General features: G+C 39.7%; 1 protein-coding gene across 1 annotated transcript in view; it reads left to right on the top strand.

Annotated features, from left to right (window-relative positions):
• The first annotated feature begins 5,349 nt into the window (after window positions 1-5,349).
• The window catches only part of MTMR9 (myotubularin related protein 9), a 77,091-nt gene continuing 57,020 nt past the window's right edge, over window positions 5,350-25,420 (top strand). The window contains exons 1-3 of the mRNA XM_059926791.1: window positions 5,350-5,975; window positions 18,783-18,891; window positions 23,391-23,516. Of these exons, the coding sequence (XP_059782774.1) occupies window positions 5,794-5,975; window positions 18,783-18,891; window positions 23,391-23,516 (417 nt within the window). The 5' untranslated portion in view covers window positions 5,350-5,793. The remainder of the gene's footprint in view (window positions 5,976-18,782; window positions 18,892-23,390; window positions 23,517-25,420) is intronic.

Raw genomic sequence — 25,420 nt, 5'->3', positions numbered from 1 at the left:
CTGATTTCCTCTTGGGAATATTCACTCTTGACCTTCAGCTGCCATGTATGCAGCCCGCCTGTGCTAAGGCCGCTGTGTCACCGAGTCCAAGCTCATATTGATGGCCTCATGACAGGCCAATAAATCGAGAGATGAGGTGTTGGGGCAAGGAATATCAACTTTATTAGAAAAGCCAGCAGACCAAGATGATGGTGGACTAGTGTCCCAAAGAACCATCTTTCCCCAGTTAAAATTCGGGCTTCTCTTATACTCAAAGGGGAGGGGGTATGGTTGATTGCTGCAAACTTCTTGGTGTGGGAATCCTCTGTTCTTGGAGCTGTCCCTGTAGGTCTGATCACCACGTTCCTGTGAACCTCGACAAGACAACCGTTACTCTCTGTTCTACAACGTTTTATCTCTATACGAATAGAAAAGTGTACACCTTTAAAGATCAGAGCCTTGAGAACGGGCTATCCTGTATATTTCAGGGTATAGGCAACATTCTTAACTTGTGGCAAAAGCAACAGAATACAAAGATTAAAGTAAAAGAAACAGAGCTAATATGGAGTCAGATTTATTCTTCCCTATTATAACTGTACTAGCAGGAATACAGAATTAACTCCCAAGGAGACCACAGGGAAGAGAAACTGAGACCATAGAAACAGATGACTGGGAGCTCTCACTCCCCTTCCCATTCCCCTTCCCACTACTCCAGCTCTAGCTATCAACTACTGGATGTTGTTTCAAGCAATTCTGTTTGGACTGATTTATTTTATGTGCAATAAAATAAATCAGCTCCTCTTCCCTCCAGTTTGCCACTTTTTTCTAAAGCGCTGGGTTCCTGTGCTTCTGACTGGTCTAAAAAAATGAAGCAGCTCAGTGACTGAGACACAGGAATGTGGCTATTAGAATGTAGTATCTGAACACAGACCTATGGACCATATCACTGTCACCAGAGGCTTCCTTTTGTTGCTGTGTGCAGTGAAACCTCAGCCCTCCTTTTCTTACTTAAGAATGGCTATCTTCTCCCAACACCCACATTTCAGAATCTTAACAGATAAAAGCAATGCCAAGTGAGTCTAATTTAATTTAGCAAAGGCCTGGGTTTGGGACTCAGAATTGTTGCCCTTGGGTTTCTGCTTCTCCGCTTAGTTTGTCATTGAAAGGACATCGGCATCCTTTGAGCTTCCATTCTTCTCTGAGCTGGGACCAATACCTCTCCTATCTGCTTCGCCAGGGTACTGAGAGCTATATGTGACAGAATATTAGAAAACATGTAAATTGTAAAACAGTGACTAAACATAAGAGATGATAGATATCATCATCACTGGGAAGTTATTCATCTGCTTTAATTTCCTCATCTGCAAGGTGGGAACAATATAACACCACCTTCCTCCTGCTCTCATCAAAATACTGCTTTAAGCATCCACAATAATATCTAAAGTCATTCAGATTGGGGGGTGGAGGAGAGGTCAGGGTGGAATATGTTAAGTAAAATACAGAGTATACTTTGAGTGGCTACTATGTATTGGCACTAAGCTAGATGCTGGGCATATTGCAATCAAGAAATCGTCCCGGGACTTCCCTGGTGGCGCAGTGGTTAAGAATCCGCCTGCCAATGCAGGAGACATGGGTTTGAGCCCTGGTCCAGGAAGATCCCACATGCCACAGAGCAACTAAGCCCGTGCGCCACAACTACTGAGCCTGTGCTCTAGAGCTCGCGAGCCACAACTACTGAGCCTACGAGCCACAACTACTGAAGCCTGCGCGCCCAGAGCCCGTGCTGCACAACAAGAGAAGCCAGCCACCGCAATGAGAAGCCTGCGCACCGCAACGAAGAGTAGCTCCCGCTCGCCGCAACTAGAGAAAGCCTGCGAGCAGCAACGAAGACCCAATACAGCCAAAAATAAAAATAAATAAAATAATTAAATTTATTAAAAAAAAAAAAGAAATGGTCCTTCCTCTCAAGGAGCTTACTGTCTAGTGGAATGCTGTTATGGACACATAAGGAGTCTATTTCAAGACAGTTGAAGAGGTGAAATCAGAGAGAGTAACCAAGGTGGGCTCAGATCTCCTGGGTGGCCATGTAGCATGGTGATGAAGAGCACAGAGTCTGCACTTGACTACTTGGTTCCGAATCCTGCTTCCACCACTTATTGCTGTCTGACCTCGGAAACATTATTAAGGTCTCTGGGCCCCAGTTTCCTCATCAGTAAAAGGAGAATACTAACCAACCTCAAAGAATTGTGGAAGGACTACATGAGCCAATGCTTGTAAAGCATTTATCACAATGTCTGGAACATAGAGTAAACACTCAAGAATGTGAACTGTTATTACTATTATTATTACATAGTGCTGTGGAACCTTTATAACATGGAGCCCATAGTTTTGGAGGGGAAGTCAGAGAAGGCTTCCCAGAAGTAGTGACATCTGAAATGAAATCTGAAGGATGATAGGCATTAGCAGGTCAGGGGACAAGGTACTGGGAGTGAGATGAGTATATATGAGGCAGAAAGAACAGTCAGATTTGAGTGCTTTCTCAAACTCTCATGTGCACAAAAATCATCTAGGAGTCTTGTTGAAGTGCAGATTCTGATTCAGTAGCTCTGGAACAGAACATTTCCAGTGAAGTTCCCAGGGAATGCTGATGATGAATCCCTGTTCTACACTTCCACTTGGTAGCAAGGTTCTAAATGGGTGCAAAATCTCAAAAGGATACAGCGAGCTATTTAAGGATGTCTGGCATGAAAATGGGGGTTGGGGACTGTTGTGTTGAGTAGAGAGAAGTAGGAGAGATGAGGTCTAGGATGCTGATCACAAAGGGACTTACAAGTTAAGAGGAGAAAAAAGCAATTTGGAACAGCAAAGAGGGCTTTAACTGCCAAGTGGAAAGTGGGTTGGAGGAGAACCTCTCCAGAAGAAAGGTGACCAACTGAGAGGCTTCTCCTATCAAGTAACAGTAGGTGAGAAATGATGGTACAAGCTATGGCAGTGGCCCTGGTGATGGAGAGAAGTGGAGGAATTCAAGAGCTGTTAGAAGATATGATCAACAATTTAGTGATTGATTTGCGTGGCGGATGAAGGGGATGGAGAACACAAGAAAGGCACAGCACAAGGTTATCAGTTCATCTCAGCTGCCTACGGTCAACACATAATTACAAAGCACATGGAGAATAGCTGCTCGTCAATGGCATACAGAGGCACTATCTTCTCCACCTGAGATGCTCCTGCTACTTTTGGCAATTGTTGACCTACTGTTTTCAAAATACCTTCATTTCTACTAACTCCTCAAGGCCTAATGGAGAAACACAAAACCAGGAATGTAAATTTGTACTTCATAATTTAGCACTTACTCTCTTATTTTGTTCATTCGTTATGTGGGGTGTGTTGGCCTCCCCAAATTAGCTGTTACTCTTTGTGGGCAAGGGCCATGGATCTATTGTTCCCATTCCCCACAGTGGCGATGATCAGGTAGGCAGTTAATACATGCTAGCTGACTAGTTGATAGAATAACATCTAGATGTTTACATGTCAGTGCCATTTATTACGCATGAAATGATGACAATATCTGTCAGGTGTTGAGTGTTTTATATACATTATAAATGACATCATCTTATTTGGTTTATCAGAATCCTCTGAGACCCTTATATTCGGGCAGCTTGGGTAATAACTTGTTTGACTACAGCTTCACTTAATTATTTTAATAGAATGAAAGCCTATCCCATTACTGTTGAACTCTACTGCCACCTACTGTTCATGTGGTAAGTTAAGCTATTGTGCTGCCCACCTCCTTTCTTCTTTACTATTGAATGTATGTTTTCTTCAGATCTCAAGGGCTTTCTATGCTTGGAGTTTCAATCCAGAGAAGATGCAATTTTCTAATAGATTCTGGCATTTCATTACAACAACCCAACATGATATTGACAATTTTTCTCTCATTGGCAAAAAAGAGTTTATGCCTTTATGGAATATTAACCATTTAAAAATGTAATGACACAATGGTCTTTTCATAGGCTTTTTTTTTTTCCAGGAAAATTAAAAGAAAAAGGTCATGACATTTCTGAAGAATTTTTCTCTACCTTTAGAAGACATCATTAAACTGGACAGCTATCTAGGCTACACTTCATTCAGGGTGTAAATCTTAACTCATCCTTCAAGGTCCTCCTCTCAAATGATAACTTCTCCATAAAACCTTCTCTAATTCTTCATTCTAGGAGTCAATTCTCCCCTCCACAATTGGTAATTGTTATAATGAACCACATGGTGGAAGGACAACAAGAATTCCAAAATTAAAAACAAAACTTTATAAATCGTTTCCTCTCATTCTTTCTGATGGTTCTTGTTTTTCTGTTGTAGACAATCAACATAAAACTGGACTCTCAGCTGTAACAATCTCATAAAGGGCTTTGTTTTAAGAAAGAGAACGTTTTAGGAAGGACAAGGACAGAAGCAGAGACACGTGTTGGGTGATCTGATGAGAATTCAGGCAATTTATTTTGTCTTTGCTCTGAGACTTAAGGCAACTCGCTGTTCTTAGGTACTAGATGGTGAAGATTTCAAAGGTTAATGAAGTGACAGTAGACCGGGACTTAAACCCTTGCATATTTCCCCTCTAATGCCCTATTTTAGTATGAAAATGTTAGTTTAAAAGGGGAGGGAGACACCAGGTAAATTTCTGGCGTAGTTTAGGTGTCTGGAAGTAGTTCAGTTGGATTGTATTTAATGGGGAGGCCGTGCGGTGGTGACCAAGGCCCAATTCCTTGAATTTCATAGACCTAGACTGAAGCCAGTTCTGCTACAGATTAACTGTGTTTTAGCGCGTCACTTGAGTTTCCGCAAAGTATAGGATTGGTCACTTCCTCTTCAGTGTACTGTACGTATTTCTACCTAGGTCCCTCTCATAGGTGATTGTATGCTTTTCCTCTTTCTTGTTCAAGGTCACAGCACCTTGGCGCTCGCCCTCTGGGCGTCGGCGGTGTCCGGCCGTGTCCCTCCCTTACACCTGGCGCTTCTGTGGGGTCACGATAACCTACTCAATCCCACGTGTCATCTCTTCACGGCCAATGGATGAAAATCGCCAAAATTTACGGCAGCCCCATGCTCTGAAGAGGGATTACTGCTCAAGTGGAGGGAGGCAGGTCAGGGACCTCTTCTCGTCGTCCCTTTTTCCCCAGCCTTTTCTCAAACGGAATGTTTGTAGGGATGGCGGGTGCGACGGTTGGCTTGCAGGCAGAGCTTTTTCCTGCTAGGAACACAAATCTTCGATTCCCGCTGTGTTTCCGGAAGCATTCTCATCGGACCTAGGCGGGGACTGACTTCCGGATCGGACTTCCCAGACTTCCGAGTTTCGAGTCCGCCGCTTCCGCCCGGAGTTGCTTTAGGCTCCGCTGCGAGTAGCTACTTTCGCCAGGAGTCTGTAGCGTCTCGGATGTGGAAAGTGGCACTGGGGCGGCCTCCTTCTTGTCCCCTCAGCTTGCCCACCCGAGGCCGGGTCCCCAGGTGCCGGCGGCGGCGGCTGGGCCTGTCGCGGAGCGTTCTCTTTGCCCGAGTCCTGGGCCTGGGGGAACCGAGCGGTGAGGGAGCGGCGCCCGGCCTGGCCCAGCCCCGGTCCAGCCCCGGCTTTCCCGGGGCCTGTGACGGTGGCCACAGGCCTCGCCGCGCCCATCCCAGCCTGGGGCGGGGCGCGACCTCCCCGCCCGGGTCCCCGCCCCTCCTGCCTGCCCAGCGCCTGGTCATTCCCGTCAGCCCAGCGGCGGCGTAACCGTCTCGCCCCTCCGGGACTCGGCAGTTCCCTGGCTCCGGCCGCTGGGGAACATGGAGTTTGCGGAGCTGATTAAGACGCCACGGGTGGACAATGTGGTGCTGCACCGGCCTTTCTACCCGGCCGTCGAGGGGACCTTGTGTCTTACTGGCCACCACCTGATCCTGTCTTCCCGGCAGGACAACACGGAGGAGCTATGGCTCCTCCATTCAAACATCGACGCCATCGACAAGCGGTGAGTGCCCATCCCACCCCCTGTTCCGCGGGGAACCTGGGGTCCTCAGGTGCAGGTCTGCGGAAACGCGTCCCATCGCCCAACCAGCCAGCAGATCGAGCCCCCTCTGGCCTAGATTGAGGATTTGAGTTTTAGAAAGCAGAAAACCATCCAAATGAGATACCAGGTTTCCATTCAGTCTGGCTGGGTTATCACGTGGTTGTTATCGTGATTATCATTTTTGGTACATAACACCATGTGGGGGGATATGCAACGTTTTCTTTTAAAATTTCTTTTCCTTGCACCGTCATATTCCTTGAATGTTAATTGTCCATCATAGTTCATGAAGTTGTGATTGAATGTGATTTAGGTAAAGTGTTTACTTGCCACTTTCGAGTATGTAGACTTCAGTGTTGTAGTGTCTAAATTCCACAAAACCTTTTCCCCTCCTCTCAAAAATGTTCAGTTTATCATATTTCTCCTTATTTCTTACCTTCTGGGTCATCAATTTAAGATTTCCCACTATGGGAGATTATAATGTCTTTTATTTATTTTTACTCTGGCTTTTGGAAAGAACAGAGTAGGCTCTTAAACAAAGGTATTAATTAATTAACCTCTTATTTTGCACCCCAGACTCTTTCTTTCCAGGGTAGTGCCTCAGAGTTGAAAAGTTACACTTCCTTTGCAGTCAAAATTATCATTTCCCCAATGGCTTTGTACTTACTCTAGCCAGAAGAAGGTAAATTGGTTATCCAGTGAACACTAAAGTATAAATGAATGACAACAGCTTTTTCTATTACCTCTCAGGAGAATTTGGATACAGTATTAAGAAGATTCCTAGAGAGGTTATGCCTTAAAAGAAAATACTTTCTAATAGTAGAAGTTAATACGGGTGAAGTGGTGATAAATTTTTTTCAACCAGAGGGCTCTTGTTAGATTCCTGAGATCACCTTCTCCTGTGTAAAAGTTTTCAGCTGTTACTCATCTATCAATATTCAGTTTAACGATTTCAATCTGCCACCCCTTTCAAAGGTTCTTCTGTTAATCCCACAAGGAGAAATAATTCCCCTCACCTTGAAATCCTATAGCTCTTTAATTATACCTCTTTCGTAAGTATATTTTACAATCTGTATTTTGATAGTTACATATATGTTAGCTCCTTGAAGCCAGGACTCGAATTTGGTTAATTTTTATCTCCTTCAAAACTGTGGCATGGGCAGATAGGCACATAGGAAATAAAAGGATTAACCGCTGAATGGTCAGTGGTGCCATAGAATACAAATTAGAGTTTCTCCATGCCACCAACTCTTTTCTTTCTTCCTTACCTCTTTCTGTGGTTGCTTTTCACTCTCTCATTTCATCGTATTTACCTAGCAGTTACTACACGCTGGGCCTGGTTGGGCTAAACCAAGTATTTAAGATAAGGACTTTTTAATCTGTTGGGGGAGAAATGACAAACTGTACACATTTATCTTTTTCCTGGGAAGCAGCATGATGTAATGGAAAGAGCTCGGTGGTCAGATCAGAGTTTGTTGAATTGTTGCTTTCAAAAAAGAGTTACTTTCATGTGTCTTCTATATGCTGAGCTCTGTCTGGGCTGTGCAGATGCAATGGTGACTAAGACAGATGAGGAGCTTATGTACTAGGGGAGGAGATGGACATTCACATAAATCAACAAATAAATATATAACAACATCAGGTAATAAATGCCAGAAAGGAAAATAAAGGAAGATGTTAGGATAGAGAATGCCTGGAGTCAGTGTATTTAGAAAGAATGTTCGAGAAGACAAGTGACATTTGAATTAATGAAGGGAGGAAGCCTGCAGTGTGACTATTGGAGGAAGGAGCGTTCCAGCCAAAGGGAATGCAAAGGCAGAGACTTGAGACAAGACCATGCCTGGCATGTAGGAGGAAGAACAAAGAGGCAGGTGTGGCAGGAGGGCAGTGAGCACGGGGTAGAAGCTAGGTGGACTAAGGAGACGGCAGAAACGTGGTTGGAGGGATAAGCAGGGGCCAGATGGTGTAGAGCCTGTTACGCCATGGGGATGGTTTTCATGGGAAGCCTTGGAGAGTTGAAAGCGTGGAAGTAGCAATCGGTAGACTTCTAGAAGTTGATTCTGGTGGCTGGCAGAAAATGGATTGTAGAAGGGCAATGATTTGTTAGCAAATCATTAAAATTTTTTTCCCTTTCTGTGGATTGCCTGTGAATTTCCTTGGTGTTTCTTTTTCTGGGGTTTTTTTTTTTTTTTGGCACCAGTTCCTTATATACTCTAGGTCTTAATTCTTCGCTTAGACATTGCAGATATCTTCTCCATATCTCTCACCCATTTGTTAACTCTTGTGTGGTGCCCTTTGTGGAACAGAAGTCCTAATTTTAGTACAAAATTCATAGATACTTTATGGTTTGTGCTTTTTAAGTCTTAAGAAGTCCTTCCTTATCCCAAAATTACTAGGATATTCTACATTTTCTTCTGTATTAGCTTTATAGTTTTACCCTTCATTTTTAGGTCTTTAATTCATTTGGATTCTACCTTTGTTTCAAGTGTGATAAGAATCCAACCTTGTTTTTCTTCATGTAGCAAGCCAGTTTTCCTAAAACCATCATCTAACAACCCATCCTTGACTGATTTATCATATATCAGGTGATTTTATATATATGTATATGTAATATATACAGCTTTTGCTGTGCCCTATAAGTTTTGTAATGTCAAGTTTTTGTTTTCATTTTTTTGTCTGTGTTTTATAATTTCCCTTGTGATTTCTTCTTTGATCCATTGGTTGTTTAAAAGTGTATTAATTTCCATAATTTGGTGAATTTCTCAATTTTACTTTTGTTACTGATTTCTAACTTCATCCCATGTGGTCAGAGAAGATACTTTGTACGGTATCTTTTTTTTTTTTTGGCTGCATCTAGCGGTATGCGGGATCTTAGTTCCCACACCAGGGATCGAACCCATACCCCCTGCAGTGGAAGCTCAGAGTCTTAACCACTGGACGGCCAGGGAGGTCTCTATATCTGTCTTTTAAAATCTGTTGAGACTTGATTTGTGGCCTAACATATGGTTTATCCTGAAAATTGTTCCATGTGCACTTGAGAAGAATGTGTATCCTATTGTTGTTGGGTAGCGTGTTTATGTCTGTTAGGTCTAGTTTATTGTATTAAGTCCTCTGTTTCCATATGTATATCTATCTGGTGGGGTATTAAAGTCTCCGACTATTATTGTAGAACTGTCTATTTCTCCTTTCACTTCTGTCAGATTTTGCTTCAAATATTTTGATTGTCATTAGATGTGTAAATGTTTATAATTGTTATACCTTCTTGCTGTGTTGAACCTTTTATTAATAGATAATGTCCTTTGTCTCTCATAACCATTTTTTATTTATAGACTATTTTGTCTAATACTAGTAAAGACTTCCTTGCTATCTTTTGGTTACTATTTGCTTGGAATATCTTTTTCCTCCATCCCTTCAATTTCAACTTGTTTGTGTCTTTGGATCTCAAGTGAGTCTCTTGTGAGACAGACTATAGTTGGATCATATGTTTTTATCCATTCTGCCAATGTCTATCCTTTGACAGTTTAATCCGTTTACATTTAAAGTAATTATTGGTAAGGAGGGACTTACTTCTGTCATTGTGCTGTTTGTTCTCTATATGCCTTAAAGCTTTTCTGTCCCTCATTTCCTTCATTATTGTCTTCTTTTGTACATAGTTGATTTTATTATAATGAAATGTTTAAAATTTTTTCTCATTTACTGTTGTGTATATTCTGTAGCTGTTTTCTTTGTGGTTACCATGGGGATTAAATTTAACATCCTAAAGTTATAATACTCTAATTTGAATTTATACCAGCTTAACTTCAAAAACATACAAAAACTCTACTCCTTTATAGCTTTGTCCCCACTGCTTTCCATTGATGTCATAAAATTACATTTTTATGTATTTGGGCCTGAAAACATAATCTAATAATTCTTTTAAATGTGTTAGTCTCTTAAATCATGTAGAAAATAAAATGTGCGTTTACAAACCATTGTTACAATAATACTAGCTTTTTTTAAAAACTATTTATTTATTTATTTTTGGCTGTGTTGGGTCTTCGTTGCTGCATGTGGGCTTTTTCTAGTTGTGGCGAGTGGGGGCTACTCTTCATTGCGTTGTGTGGGCTTTTCATTGCGGTGGTTTCTCTTTGTTGCAGAGCATGGGCTCTAGGTGTGTGGGCTTCAGTAGTTGTGGCACGCGGGCTCAGTAGTTGTGGCTCGCAGGCTCTAGAGCACAGGCTCAGTAGTTGTGGCACACGGGCCTAGTTGCTCCGTGGCATGTGGGATCTTCCCAGACCAGGGTTCGAACCCATGTCCCCTGCATTGGCAGGTGGATTCTTACCACTGCACCACCAGGGAAGTCCCAATACTAGCTTTTATAGCTTTTTTTTACCTTTTTGAGATCTTTATTTCTTCATTCAGCTTCAAATTACTGTCTAGTGTCCTTTCATTTCACCTTGCAGGATTCCCATGAGTGTTTCTTGCAGAGCACATCTAGTGCTCACAAGCTCCCACAGCTTTTGTTTATCTGGGAATGTCCTACTTTCTCCCTCACTTTTGAAGGACAGTTTTGCTTGATATCAGATTTTTAAATAAATTTATTTATTTATTTATTTATTTATTATTTTTGGCTGGGTTGGGTCTTCGTTTCTGTGCGAGGGCTTTCTCCAGTTGTGGTGAGTGGGGGCCACTCTTCATCACGGCACGTGGGCCTCTCACTGTCACGGCCTCTCCCGTTGCAGAGCACAGGCTCCAGACACGCAGGCTCAGTAATTGTGGCACACGGGCTTAGTTGCTCCGCGGCATGTGGGATCTTCCCAGACCAGGGCTTGAACCTGTGTCCCCCGCACTGGCAGGCAGACTCTTAACCACTGCGCCACCAGGGAAGCCCTTGATACCAGATTTTTAGTTGACAGTTTTTCCTTTTAGCACTTTGAATGTATCAGCCCACTGTCTTCTAGCTCCAAAGTTTTTGAGTTCCTGGTGTGGGTCTCTTTGAGTTAATCTTACTCGGAGTTCATTGAGGTTTTTGGATGTTTATAGTCACGTCTTTCATCAAATTTGGGAAATTTTCAGCCATTATTTTCTCAAATATCCTCTCTGCCCTTTTCTTTCTCTCTTCTGGTTCTGGGACTCCCACTGTGTGTGTGTTGGTCTGCTTGTTGGTGCCTCACAGGTCACTTTTCTTTAATCTTTTTTTCTTTCTGTTTCTCAGACTTGATAATTTCCATTGTCCTGTCTTCAAGTTTGCTGATTCTTTCTTCTGCTTGCTGAGAATCTGCTTTTGAATCCCTCTTGTGAATTTTTGATTCCAGTTCTTATACTTTTCAGCTCCAGAATTTCTTTTTTTTTTTTTTTTTAGGTTTTCTATCTCTTTATTGATATTTCTGTTTTGTTCACACATTATATTCTTGACTTTCTCCATATCTTCCTTTAGTTCTTTGAGCATCTTTAAGACTGTTAAAGACTTTGTCTAAGATATCATCTTCCATCAAATCTTTTTCAGGGACAGTTTCTGTTTATTTATTTTTTACCTTTTGAATGGGCCATGCTTTCCTGATAATTTCTCTGCCTTGTGATTTTTTTTTTTTTCCTTTGCTCAACACTGGATGTTTAGATCTAATAATGTGGTAACTCTGGAAAACAGATTCTCCCTCCTCCCCAGGGTTTGCTGTTTTGGGGTGTTTCTTTTGTTTATTATTTTTGTTTTTTTGACTGCTGTAGGATGTCTATGCCAAGGATCAGCCTGAGGTGTAAACTTAAGGCTTTCTCAGGTCTTTTCTGAGCCTGGGTATGTGCAGTCACAGTCACCTCCTAATTTTCCTATATATACAGTTGTTTTCAGATGTCCTGATCTTTAATGTCTGGTTCCTGAAAGGGGAAAAGTGAAAAATGAAGAGGAGTGGGAAGAGAGCTGACCCTCTAAATCCACTGAAAGTCACTGATTGGGGGCTGGGGGCATCTTGCAACAGTGGGAGGAATTGCAGCAATGGCTGCCTGCCTCTTTGCACCTCTGTGATCAGAATCAGCAATCAACAATCACGGCACAGATCCCTGATATTTGGAGGACAGGGTCCCTTCTGCCCACCCTGGCTCCTATAAGCTGTGTGCAAGCTGCTCTAAGAACATATACACAGCTGCCTGCCACTTGGGTGGGGGTGGGGAATGGGTAGCTGCTGTTTTGCTAAGAGCTGAATTTATCCAAAATTAACTGCAATTTATTATCCAAGTCTTTCCCTAGAAGTTGCAAGCCTTTAATAGACATCAGAGTTCCAAAATAGGTACAGCAAAGAGATTCTGCCAGTGCAATTGTTATCTAGGTGGGAAGACAGATTCCTAATGCTTCTGATTCCACTATCTTCCAGAATCCTTTCCCTTATTGAGTTTTGAGGGTTTTTTTTTTCTAAGTATATTCTGATACAAGTCTTTTATCAAATATAAGATTTGCGAATGTTTTCTCTCAGTCTGTGGCTTGTCTTTTTATTCTCTTTAACTGTGTCTTTCAGAGAGCAAACATTTAAAATTCTGAAGACATACAGTTTATTAGCTCTTTTATAGACTGGGTTTATATCTAAGAAATCTTTGCCTAACCAAAGGTCACAAAGATTTTCTCCCATGTTTTCTTCTAGAAGTTTTATAGTTTTAGGTTTAGATATATGATCCATTTTTAGTTGGTTTTGTATATGGTTCATGTATAGATCCAAATTCTTTTTTTCATATAGACATCTGATCATTGTAGCACCATTTCTTGAAAAGTCTGCCCTTTCTTCAATGAATTGTCTTTGCACACCTTTGTCCATATGTAAGTGAATGTATTTCTAGACTTTCTTCTCTATTCTATTGATCTATTTGATGCCATTGCTGCCACAGTCTTTATTTTTATATTAAGTCTTTAAATTATATAGTGTTAGCCGTCTGATTTTGTTATTATTCCAAGTTGTTTTGGTTATTTGAGGTCATTTGCATTTCCATATGAATTTTAAAAATTCATTTTTGGCCATACCATGCAGCTTGCAAGATCTTCCCCGACCAGGGATTGAACCCGCACCCTCGTCCGTGAAAGTACAGCGTCCTAACTACTGGACCGCCAGGGAATTCCTCCATATGAATTTTAGAATCAGTTTGTCAATTTCTTTTTAAGAAAGGCCTGTTGTGAGAATTGTGGTGAACCTGTTTATAAATGAACTTGATGAGAATTAACATAGGATATCATAATATTGAGTCTTCTGACTTATGAACAAATCTCTCTCTCCATTTATCTTATTTAGGTCTCAAATTTCTTTCAGCAGTGTGTTACAGTTTTCACTCACAGGTCTTTCACATCTTTTGTCAGAATTTCCTCTGTGTATTTCATATTTTTTTATGCTATTTCAAGTGATATTTTTCAAATTTCAGTTTCCAATTACCTGTTTGTATTAATCATTTTAAAAAATTTTTTATTTATTTTATTTTTGGCCGCATTCTGTCTTCGTTGCTGTGCATGGGTTTTCTCTAGTTGCGGCAAGTGGGCTACTCTTCGTTGCGGTGCACGGGCTTCTCATTGTGGTGGCTTCTCTCGTTGCGGAGCATGGGTTCTAGGCACGTGGGCTTCGGTAGTTGTGGTGCACGGGCTTAGTTGTTGTGGCTCACGGGCTCTAGAGCGCAGGCTCAGTAGTTGTGGCGCATGGGCTTAGTTGCTCTGCAGCATGTGGGATCTTCCTGAACCAGGGCTCGAACCCATTTCCCCTGCATTGGCAGGCAGATTCTTAACCACTGCGCCACCAGGGAAGTCCAGTACAATGTTGAACAGAAGTGGTGAGAGGGAACATCCTTGTATTATTCCTGATCTTAGTGAGAAAGCATTCAGTCTTTCTCATTAAGTATGCTATTAGTGGTAGAGTTTTTTGGTTTTTTTGTTTTTGTAAATGCTCTTATCAGGTGGAAGAAGTTCACTTCTGTTCCTAGTTTGCTGAGAGTTGGGTTGCTTTGTTTCATTTTAAAATCATGAATAGCTGTTGGATTTTGTCAAATGCTTTTTCTATATCTATTGAGATGAGCATATTGTTTTTCTTTTTCAGCTTGTTAATATGGTAAATTACTTTGTTAAACCACCCTTGCATTTTTGGGATAAACCCCATTTGCTCGTGGTACATTATCCTTTTTATATATTGTTGGATTTAATATGCTAACGTTTTGTTTAGAAATTTTACATCTGTGTCTATGAGGGATATTCGTCTGTAGTTTTCTGGTGATATTTTTGGGTTTTGTATTTGGGAAATGCTGGACTTTAGGTGTGAATTGAGAAGTAATTGCCTCTTCTCAGTTTTTTGGAAGAGTGTGTCTTGACTTGATAGTATTTTTTCCTTAAATGTTTTATAGAATTCATCAGTGAAGCCACCCAGGACTGGAGTTTTCTTTGTGGGGAAGATTTTATTGAAAATTTCAGTTTATTTAGTAAATATAGATCTAACCAGGTTATTTATTCTTGAATGATCTTTACTAGTTTTTGTCTTCTGAGGAATTTGTCCATATCATTTACCTTGTTGAATTTATTGGGATAAAATTGTTTCTAATATTCCCTTATTATTTTTTAATGTCTGTGGAGTCTGTAGTGATTGTAACCTCTCTCATTTCTGACATTGGTAAATTGTGACTTTCTTTATTCCTGATCAGTCTGGCTAGAATTTTATCACTTTTATTGATCTTTTGAAACAATCATTTTTGCTTTCATTTTTCCCTAGAATCTTCTCTTATTTCATTATTTTTTTTTCTTTTTATCTTTATTATTTAATTTTCTCTGCTTTGGATTTAACTTGCTGTTCTATTTCTAGTATAGTAGAATCTGAGGTCACTAGTTTGAGACCCAAATTTTCTTCATTAATTTCCTTCTTTCCTAATATAGGTGGTCTCCTCAGACTATCAACCCCACCCAGTTTTCCTCTCCCTTCACTATAACTTGGAAAATCTCAAAACAGTAAATTGGGGCAGTCACTGGACTCACCCATCTCCCAGAGAGCCCTGTTCTTTGTTGTCTGATGTTCAGTGTCTTGAAAACAGTCTTTCCTTATATTTTGCCCAGTTATTTTGGTTGTTTCAGGTAGGAGGGTAAATCTGGTCCCTGTTATTCCACCTTTGCCAGAAGTGGAAGTGCCAAGAGTATGAGTTTTCAAAATACATTTCATAAGAGGCATTCCACTGTGTTGTTTAGTAGTGGATATCTGGTGGAATTTTCTTTGCTAGGATTTGACCCATGTTGATAATTTTTGCTTATCCAAATTCACAGTGCAGTGATGTTGGGCATGGGGGTATTTACAGTTGAAGTAGAATTTGGGAAGAGTAGCTGTAGGAGTTGTTTTCCTAAGCTAGGCACAGTATAAATAAAATTATCCGCTTTAGATCAATATAAGAATTCTTAATTTAGGGAATACTCAGAAGTATTAATGGGAAAGAATTGGGGCAGTCAGTGGCAAAGCAAAAGAAAAATCAGAACTGTCAACAAGTGCAGACAAAAAAAAAAAACAAGAAAAGGAAGACAAAAATCCCAACTAAGGTAAAATTAAATTTGTTCAAAACTTACTGATACAAAATTTATGATTACACGTGGCATTTACTCTGAAGTTTTCCTTGACTTAGAATAGATATTGCAAGTTAATAAGTTTTAAAGACTGAAAAAAAGATACTTATTTTTCAAATCAACTGCTGTAAGTTTGGAAGTAAGTAAAATCTGAAATGAACTGTTTTTCTATGCTTTGGAAATATCTCTACACAAACACTTAATACATTAATTACAGATCTGTTTTTCCTATTATTTGAAGTAAGGCCCCTAATAATCTCCATTAAATGAATTGGCCAGCATGAATTACTTTATATATTTGAAAAAATTTTTAAATACGTATATTTAAAATTATTTGTGGCTCACATTTTAATGATGCAGGCTTGATTCTTCCTTAATTAGATTACTAGGGGAGAAGAAAGTTGAATACAGGCACACGGCGGAGGTATTGCAGGTTTAGTTCCAGACTGCCTCAGTAAAGCCGATATGACAATAAAGCAAGTCACATGAATTTTTTGGTTTCCCAATGCATGTAAAAGTTATTATACACTATACTGTAGTTTATTAAATGTGCAATAGCATTATATCTAAAAAAGCAGTGTACATACCTTAATTTAAAAATACTTTATTGCTAAAAAATGCTAATCATCATCTGAGCCTTCAGTGAGTTGTAATCTTTTTGCTGGTGGAGGGTCTTGCCTCAGTGCTGATGAATGCTGACTGATCAGGGTGATGGGTGCTGAAGGTTGAGGTGGCTGTGAAAATTTCTTAAAATAAGACAGCAGTGAAGTTTGCCACATTGATTCTTTCCTTTCAAGAACAGTTTCTCTGTAGCATGCAATGCTGTTGGTAGCATTTTTCCCACAGTAGGACTTTTTTCAAAATCAGAGTGAATCCTTTCAGACCCTCTTGTTGCTTTATCAACTAAGTTTATGTAATATTCTAAATCCTTTGATGTCATTTCAACAGTCTTCATCAGGTGTAGATTCCATTTCAAGAAAACACTTTGTTCAACTCCTTATCCATTAAAGTTTTATCATGAGACTACAGCAGTTCATTCACACCTTCAGGCTCCACTTCTAATTCTAGTTCTCTTGCTATTTCCACCACATCTGCAGTGACTTCCTCCACTGAAGTCTTGAACCCCTCAACATTATCCTTGAGGGTTGGAATCAACTTCTTCCAAACTCCTGTTAATGTTAATATTTTGACCTCTTCCCATGAATCAGAGATATTCTTAATGGCATCTAGAATGGTGAATCCTTTGCAGAAAGTTTTCAATTTACTTTGCCCCGTTCTATCAGAAGAATCACTATGTATTGCAGCTATAGCCTTATGAAATCTATTTCTTTTTTTAAAAAATTAATTAATTAATTAATTTTTGGCTGCGTTGGGTCTTTGTTGCTGCTCGCGGGCTTTCTCTAGTTGTGGCGAGTGGGGGCTACTCTTTGTTGTGGTGCGTGGGCTTCTCATTGCAGTGGCTTCTCGTTGCGGAGCACGGGCTCTAGGCATGTGGGCTTCAGTAGTTGTGGCTCGTGGGCTCTAGAGCGCAGGCTCAGTAGTTGTGGCGCATGAGCTTAGTTGCTCCGCAGCATGTGGGATCTTCCCAGACCAGGGCTTGAACCCATGTCCCCTGCATTGGCAGGCGGATTCTTAACCACCGTGCCACCAGGGAAGTCCCTGAAATATATTTATTAAATAATAAGATTTGAAAGTCAAAATTACTCCTTGATCCATGGTCTGCAGAATGGGCATTGTGTTAACAGGCATGAAAACAAATATTAATGTCATTGTACGTCTCCATCAGATAATGGGTGACCAGGTGCATTGTCAATGAGCAGTAATATTTTGAAAGGAATCTTTCTGAACAATAGGTCTCAACAGTGAGCTTAAAATACTTAGTAAACCACGTTGTAAACAGATGTGCTGTCGTCCAGGCTTTGTCGTTCCATTTACAGAGCACAGGTAGAGTAGATTTAACATAATTCTTAAGGGCCCTAGGAGTTTGGGAATGGTATATGAGCACTGGTTTCAACCTAAAGTCACCAGCCACACTATCCCCTAACAAGAGGGTCCGTCTGTCCTTAGAATCTTTGAAGCCAGGCACTGACTTCTCCTCTCTAGCTACGGAAGTCCTCAGATGGCCTCTCCTTCCAGTAGAAGGCTTTGTCTACCTTGAAAATCTGTTGTTTAGTGCAGCTACCTTCATGAATTATCTTAGCTAGATCTCCTGGATAACTTGCTGCTTCTTCTACATCAGCACTTGCTGCTTTGCTTTTACTTTTATGTTATGGAGATGGCTTCTTTCCTTAAATCTCATGAACCAACTTCTGCTAGCTTCAGACTTTTCTTTTATAGCTTCCTTGCCTCTCTCTGCCTTCAGAGAATTAGAGTTAGGGCCTTGCTCTGGATTAGGGTTTGATTTACAGGAATGTTGTGGCTGGTTGATCTTCTATCCAGCCCACTAAAACTTTCTTCATATCAGCAATTAGGCAGTTTTGCTTTCTTATCATTCATGTGTTCACTGGAGTAGCACTTTTAATTTCCTTCAAGGACTTTTCCTTTGCATTCACACCTTGCTACCTATTTGTCATAAGAGGTATAACTTTTGGCCTGTCTCGACTTCTGACATGCCTTCCTCACTAAGCTTAATCCTTTCTAGCTTTTGATGTTAAAGTAAGATGTGTGACTCTTCCTTTTACTTGAGCTCTTAGAGGGCATTATAGAGTTATTAATTGGCTTAATTTAAATATTTTTGTGTCTAAGGGAATAGGGAGGCCTGAGGAGAGGGAGAGAGATGGGGAAACGGCAGTTGGTGGGGCAGTCAGAGGACACACATTTATCAATTAAGTTCACTGTAGTATATGGGCATGGTTACTGGTGCCCCAAAACAATTAAAATAGTAACATCAAAGATCATTGATCACAGATCACCATAACAAATATAATAACAGTAACAACAATAATAATAATAAAGTTTGAAATATTGTAAGAATTACCAAAATGTGATGCAGAGAGATGAAGTGAGCAAATGCTGTTGGAAAAATGGCGCCGATAGACTTGCTGGACACAGGGTTGCCACAAACATTCAATCTTTAAAAAACGCAATATCTGCGATGCTCAATAAAGTGAAGTGCAATAAAAGAAGGTCTGCCTGTATAGATGGTGATTATAACTAACCTCCTCTTTTTAAAGAAATAATCATATACTTTGAGTTGGGAGTATATAGGTCCCTAAGCATAATTTATAATTTTTTTATAGGTTTGTGGGACCACTGGGTACCATCATCATAAAATGTAAGGATTTTCGAATTATTCAGTTGGATATTCCTGGAATGGAGGAATGTTTGAATATAGCCAGTTCCATTGAGGTAAGTATTTTGGAAGCAAAATGTGATGAAAATAAATAATCATTAAAAGGAACCTTATTTTCTGCTTCACTGTAGCTCTTATGTTTTTTTTTTTAACATCTTTACTGCAGTATAATTGCTTTACAATGGTGTCTTAGTTTCTGCTTTATAACAAAGTGAATCAGCTATACATATACATATATCCCCATATCTCCTCCCTCTTGCGTCTCCCTCCCACCCTCCCTATCCCACCCCTCAGGTGGTCGGTCACATAGCACCGAGCTGATCTCCCTGTGCAATGCGGCTGCTTCCCACTAGCTATCTATTTTACATTTGGTGGTATATATAAGTCCATGCCACTCTCTCACTTCGTCCCGGCTTACTCTTCCCCCTGCCCGTGTCCTCAAGTCCATTCTCTACGTCTGAGTCTTTATTCCTGTCCTGCCCCTATATGTTTCTTTTAGATACTTAGTCATGTTGTGTGACTCAAATATTGAAGACTGAATGGAAGAGCCTCACCCTGAGTCATTGTTATAGGAATGTAAAAAGATTTCATTGACTTAACAGCAGTTTTTAATGCTGCTTATTCTTCTGGGTTTATCGATGTTATAGCATGTGACAGGAATTCCTTCCCCTTTAAGGCTGAATAATATTCCATTGTGTGTATATAAATGCTGAGACTTCTTACAAACGTTATTTCTTTTGTAAAGCAAGTAATTATCAACAATGATTGTAGTCTTTTGTTTGTTTTTAGTAAATCTGAATTTCCATATATTATGTTTGCTTAAGACAGGATGTATTTGTTTTATATTTACAGAAATGATATTGAATATCTGTTCAGATTACAAATAATAGAAATTTTACTTGGATAATTTAATCTTTTTTAAAAAAATTTTTATTTATTTATTTATTTATTTATGGCTGTGTTGGGTCTTCGTTTCTGTGCGAGGGCTTTCTCTAGTTGCGGCAAGTGGGGGCTGCTCTTCATCGCGGTACGTGGGCCTCTCACTATCGCGGCCTCTCTTTTTGCGGAGCACAGGCTCCAGACGCGCAGGCTCAGTAGTTGTGGCTCACGGGCCTAGTTGCTCCGCGGCATGTGGGATCTTCCCAGACCAGGGCTCGAACCCGTGTCTCCTGCATTGGCAGGCAGACTCTCAACCACTGCGCCACCAGGGAAGCCCAAATAATTTAATCTTTAAATTGAAGAGCTCACAGTGTTTTCTTTCCCATTTTAACCAACTATTTTGGTATACCCTCAGATTTTAAGTTGCTTTATTTTAAATCATTGCCACTAAATTATAGCAATTAACTTTATGTTTACAGTATTTTCTAGGTAATTATAGAGACACACTGATTTTTTTTTCCTTCTGTCTTTGAGTGACTGATCTGGGCTTTGTATGCAAAATAAATGCTATTGGCTTAACTGTTAAAGGGAGCAGAAAGGCTTAAATCTGTAGGATCTCATTTGGCTTTTAAACAAAAATAGAGAAATAGAGGAACCACCGTTGTGGTACTGAGAAAATGGCATGTAGCATTTTTCTTTCTGCTTTTGCTAAATTTTACTTAAGGAAATGAGAAGATGAGCTGAACTGTTTGTCTTACATTTTCATCATTTGGAAATAACACAGTAATGTTGATTTGGCTGAATTTGCTGACATGAGTGAGAAACGCACTGTGGCTTCTAGGCTGTTAAAGGGAAATGCTATCCTGCTATTTGGGCTGGGGAATGCCACTCACCCACTTCAGTTGAGCATGTGTTTTTTTTTCAGTTGTGGGGTTGGATTTTCACTGTCCCGTCCACATTTTTTTTTCTTATCCCTTTTATAACTTGTAAGATAGCTGGTGGGTGTTAGTGAAGTTGCCTGCGGTGAAGAAACAGGGCAAAAAGCCTATTACCCCACTTGCTGATTGCATTTACTTAACTTCTTGGCATCTGACACTAATCAGTTGTTTATTTAGCTACACATATTACCTAAAGCTCTGTAGAAACTGACTGATTATGTAGAAACTGACTGATTATGTAGAAGCCCTTAAGGCTGAAAAGAAGCGGTAAGTAATTTGACCTTAGAAAATGAATGCTCTGTTGATTGTTTTAACAGCATAGTAAATACACATAGTGTACTTGGCCTCTAGCCTTTTCCTGGCATCCAATTTCGCTCCCTTATTCTATACTTCTTGACATAATTTGATAGTAATAAGTGCATTTCTTATAAAGCACAGTTGAACTATTCTTTGTTATCAAAATCCATATACCCAAATATATTCTGTTGCCATAAATAGAATCCCATTGGAAGAATAACTGGCAAGTGCTTGGTTTTCTAAATTATAGCAGGAAGTCAGATGAATCTTATTTTCTGTATAGTTTCAGTGGCCTTTTAGGGTTGAAACGACTTCAGTTCTTTGAGCATTAATGTGTTTAAAGGAAAAGTTCTGTCTCTAGTGACATGAAACGTAATCACGACAAGTCTGAGCCTGAGTGCTTATTGCCTGCCAGAATGGTTGCTGACGTGCATTTAAAATAATGGTTGTACCAATCACTATGGAATACAGTATGGAGGTTCCTCAAGAAATTAAAAATAGAACTACCATATGATCCAGCAATCCCACTTCTCGGTATATATCCAAAGGAAATAAAATCATTGTCTTAAAGAGATATCCATACTCCCATGTTCACTGCAGCATTATTCATAATAGCCAAGGTATAGAAACAACCCAAGTGTCTGTTGATGGATGAATGAATAAGGAAAATCACACACACACACACACACACACACACACACACACACACACAATGGAATATTATTCAGCCTTAAAAAAGAAAGCAGTCCTGCCATTTGCAACAACATGGATGAAACTGGAGGGCATTGTGTTAAGTGAAATAAGCCAGACAGAGGAAGACAAATACTGCATGGTATCACTTATATGTGGAATCTAAAAAATAAAAAAAAGCAAACACAGAAACAGGGAGTAGAAAAGTGGTTTCCAGGGGCTGGAGGTAGGTGAAATAGGGAGAGGTTGGTAAAAGTTACAGATGTTTATTTATGAGATAAGGTTTGAGAATCTAATGCATAACATGGACTATAGTTGATAACACTGTATTATGTAAGTGAAGTTTGCTAAGAGAGTAGAACTTAGATGTTTTCATAAACAACAACAGAAGGTAAATATGTGAGGTGATGGATGTGTTAATTAACTCGATGGGGGAAAACCCTTTCGCGATGTGCATGTGTATCACATCATCACTTTGTACATTTGAAATATCTTACAGTTTAATAAAACTGCCAATTTATACCGCAGTAAAGCTGGAAAAAAATTTTTTTAATATTGCGAAGAATATCTTTTAAATAATAAAATTTAAAAATTAAATAAATAAAATAAAATAAAGGTTCTACTGACCTGATCTTTCTGTGACCTAAAAGGAGGTAGCTTTATTCTGAGAGCTAGGGGATGTTAGCATGATGTTGGGCCCTCTTCCCCCCTCCAGCTGAGTGTCTCCAAAATTACTGCAGTTTGAATTATGCTAATTGATTTTGGTGCCTTTTTTTTCCACTCATAGAAATGCTTCTAAAACTCCCCTGTCAGAAGGATGAAACTGCCAGGTGATCCGTTTCTCAGTTCCTCCACCTAGTCAGGTTTTCCTGGTGTTGTCACCAGAATTCAAGTGCTTCAGATGGCAATAGGCTCATTTTGGGACCACAGAGTTATTGCCCCGGTTTTGGGTCAGTGTAGCATAAAGGTATGAGGATACCTGACCATATCACTCTAGGAAGGGAGGAAATTTCACATCGATGGAAGCTATGTGGAGCATGTAACAGGTAAAATTATTTTAGAGTTTATTATGTGCCAGGCACTGTTCTAGCCTTGTTACATACATTTTCTCTCTTAATGCTCCCATCAGCCCTAAGAGGTAGGTACTGTGAGGTAGACCTATGAGGTTATTTCTTCTATTTTACAGCTAAGGAAAGTGAGGTGTAGAGTGGTTACATTACTTAAACACTCTTGCATTGGCATCTGGAATTTGAGTCCAGCAGTCTGACTCCCTTTGGACTCTTTGGCTACTAAGCTTTTTTACAATTGCTAACACACACTGATTTTAAATAATTTACATATGTTTATATATAGTTCATAGCTGGATTTTGAGCCAAGGCCTTACTGACTAACCAAAACCTGTTCTCTGGTCCCCAGAAATATTTGGACCTTTTTATTAGGGCTTATTAAATGGTCTCAAGAAGGAGTTTTTTCATTTTTCTCCTGAGTAGGTGTGCACATTGTTTTGTTCTTTTGTTCATTCAGCAAATGCTAATTGAGTGTATGTTATGTGCCAGAAACTTTGTTAGAGGCTGAAAGCATGGTAATTAGCCTCAGTAAGGTATAATTGTGTCTAGTGATAAATACCATGTTAGAGAAATATATTGGGTGTCCATCATTATTAGGCCGTATTTAATACCAATTTGGCAATTAGGAAGTGTTTAAAATTGTGATATGTTCCAATTTCTTTCTTTATTTCTTTTTTCCTCTAGGCATTATCTACCCTGGACTCCATCACTCTGATGTACCCTTTCTTTTACCGGCCCATGTTTGAAGTGATAGAAGATGGCTGGCATTCTTTCCTTCCTGAGCAAGAGTTTGAACTCTACTCTTCAGCTGTGAGTAACTTTTGAGAGAGCTATGGGTAATGAGAAATAACCCAGCACTTTACTTGTGAAAATGATCACTTCCTTTTGACGAGTGATAAGGTGCAGTTGACTTATCCATGCCTAAAAGAAGTATCTATTAGCTATTAGTGCTGCAGCCTTTGCCATTCAGAGATTTGTATAATTTGTTCCCAGTGCTGCAGCTTAAGTAATTTTTCTTCTAGTGGATTTACTGATAAAACATTAAGATCTTCATAAAGATAGTCCTGACATGTTTTAATTTGGGGGTGTTTTAAAAGTGTCTTCCTAGAAACAGCTTTATATACAGTAGTTAGGTTCTGAGCCATCTCCCAAAAGTCTGTTGAACCCACTGTGTATCTAGGAGAGCACTAGAGAACCATGTATCGATTTGTTTTTGTGGGAAGATTTTTGTGATTTTATAATTTGGGTTACTAAGACCAGTGTACTAGATCCACGTGTTCTTTCTGGAAGATTGGAAGATTGGCAGGACCTTCCTGCACACTTTCTGCTTCTACTGCTGCCCACCCTCCTGAAGCCATTTTTTTCTTAGCTTTTGTTAATACTTTTTCCATCCTGATACTTGCTTTTACTGTTAAGTATTCTGCCAGTGGATGGTAATAGTACCCAAATAAACTGTACATATGAAATGAGAAGATATACATAAATGCCAGATTAAAAACAATGAAGTTTTTTCTATCCCACTTTTACTTATGAGTGGGATGTTGTTTATAAAGGTTTTTTGCTTTCACCAAAAAAGAAACATCTGTGTCTGTCATTGAGTGTTCTGTTCCCTTCTCCCCTAACTGGCTGAAATGTACAAATACCCAAAAAAAGGAATGGGCTGTATCTCATTAGGAAAGAAGCTGCAATTGTCCAATAAATAGATGCTGTTGGTCTTCAAAAAAAAATTTTTTTTTTTTTACTACTTTTCTTTTTCCAACATACCTCTGTAAATGGGTCCTAGGAAGATCAAGAAGTAGGGACCAGGGTGCCATGTAATTTAAAGAACAAAGATGTCCATAGCAGCAAAGTGAGAAAGGAAGGGGAATTTTACATTCTTGTGTATGGAGCATTTTTATATAGTTTGTGGATAACTACCTGTATTTATATTTATATTCAGGGTCTTTATAGCATTAAAAACTGCATAGTAAACATTCTCAAATGCATGATGCTTTTCTTTCGTATCCATTAACTACTAGCTAACAGCTACCTTAGAGGAATCCTTAGTTACTTCCTAGGTGGAAAATGGCACTCAGAATTTGATCTGGAAGGGAGATGTCTGGATGATTTTCTTTGGTTATCCAAAAACGTCTGTATAAATGACTTGCTCATGATTTATCTTGTAGTTAGGTGCCATAAGTGAACCAGTCTAAGTCTACATTCAACAAGCCAACATTCAGATCAGTCTCCTATTCTGTGCAGAAATCCTCTGTGCTAACACATCCATGATGTGGTTGTTCAGCTTCTGCTTGAAATCTCTAGTGCAAGAGAATTTGCAAAATCACACAGTAACGTCCCAGATGGGAACAGTCCTAATATCAAGCTGAAGTTCCCCTGTACTTAGACCCCATGTTTCTGATGTTGCCTTGTGTTTTTCAGGTTGTCTTATTCCTCTACTATGAATTGTTCTTCAAATTAATAACTTTTATGTCCCCATTAAGTTTTCTCTTCTACAGATTAAATATCAGTATTTATTTCAGCCTTTTCCCATAATACTGAACTCAGGGCCCCACCCTGTCTTGGCTGCTTTCCTCAGCAAGGCCTTCAGTTTGTCATTGATTCTCTTAAAATATGGTACCCATAACATTTAGCGTAGATTGGAACTATTACTGATACTTTACTGTAGCCCAAAGTTGCATTGGCCTTTTTCAGAATTAAATTACTAACGAAATAAA

This window comes from Balaenoptera ricei, chromosome 6 (genome assembly GCF_028023285.1).
Source record: "Balaenoptera ricei isolate mBalRic1 chromosome 6, mBalRic1.hap2, whole genome shotgun sequence".
In the NCBI taxonomy this organism is placed as follows: domain Eukaryota; kingdom Metazoa; phylum Chordata; class Mammalia; order Artiodactyla; family Balaenopteridae; genus Balaenoptera; species Balaenoptera ricei.
Note: the sequence above shows the minus strand (reverse complement) of the source record. Positions and strands in the feature narration are given on the sequence as shown.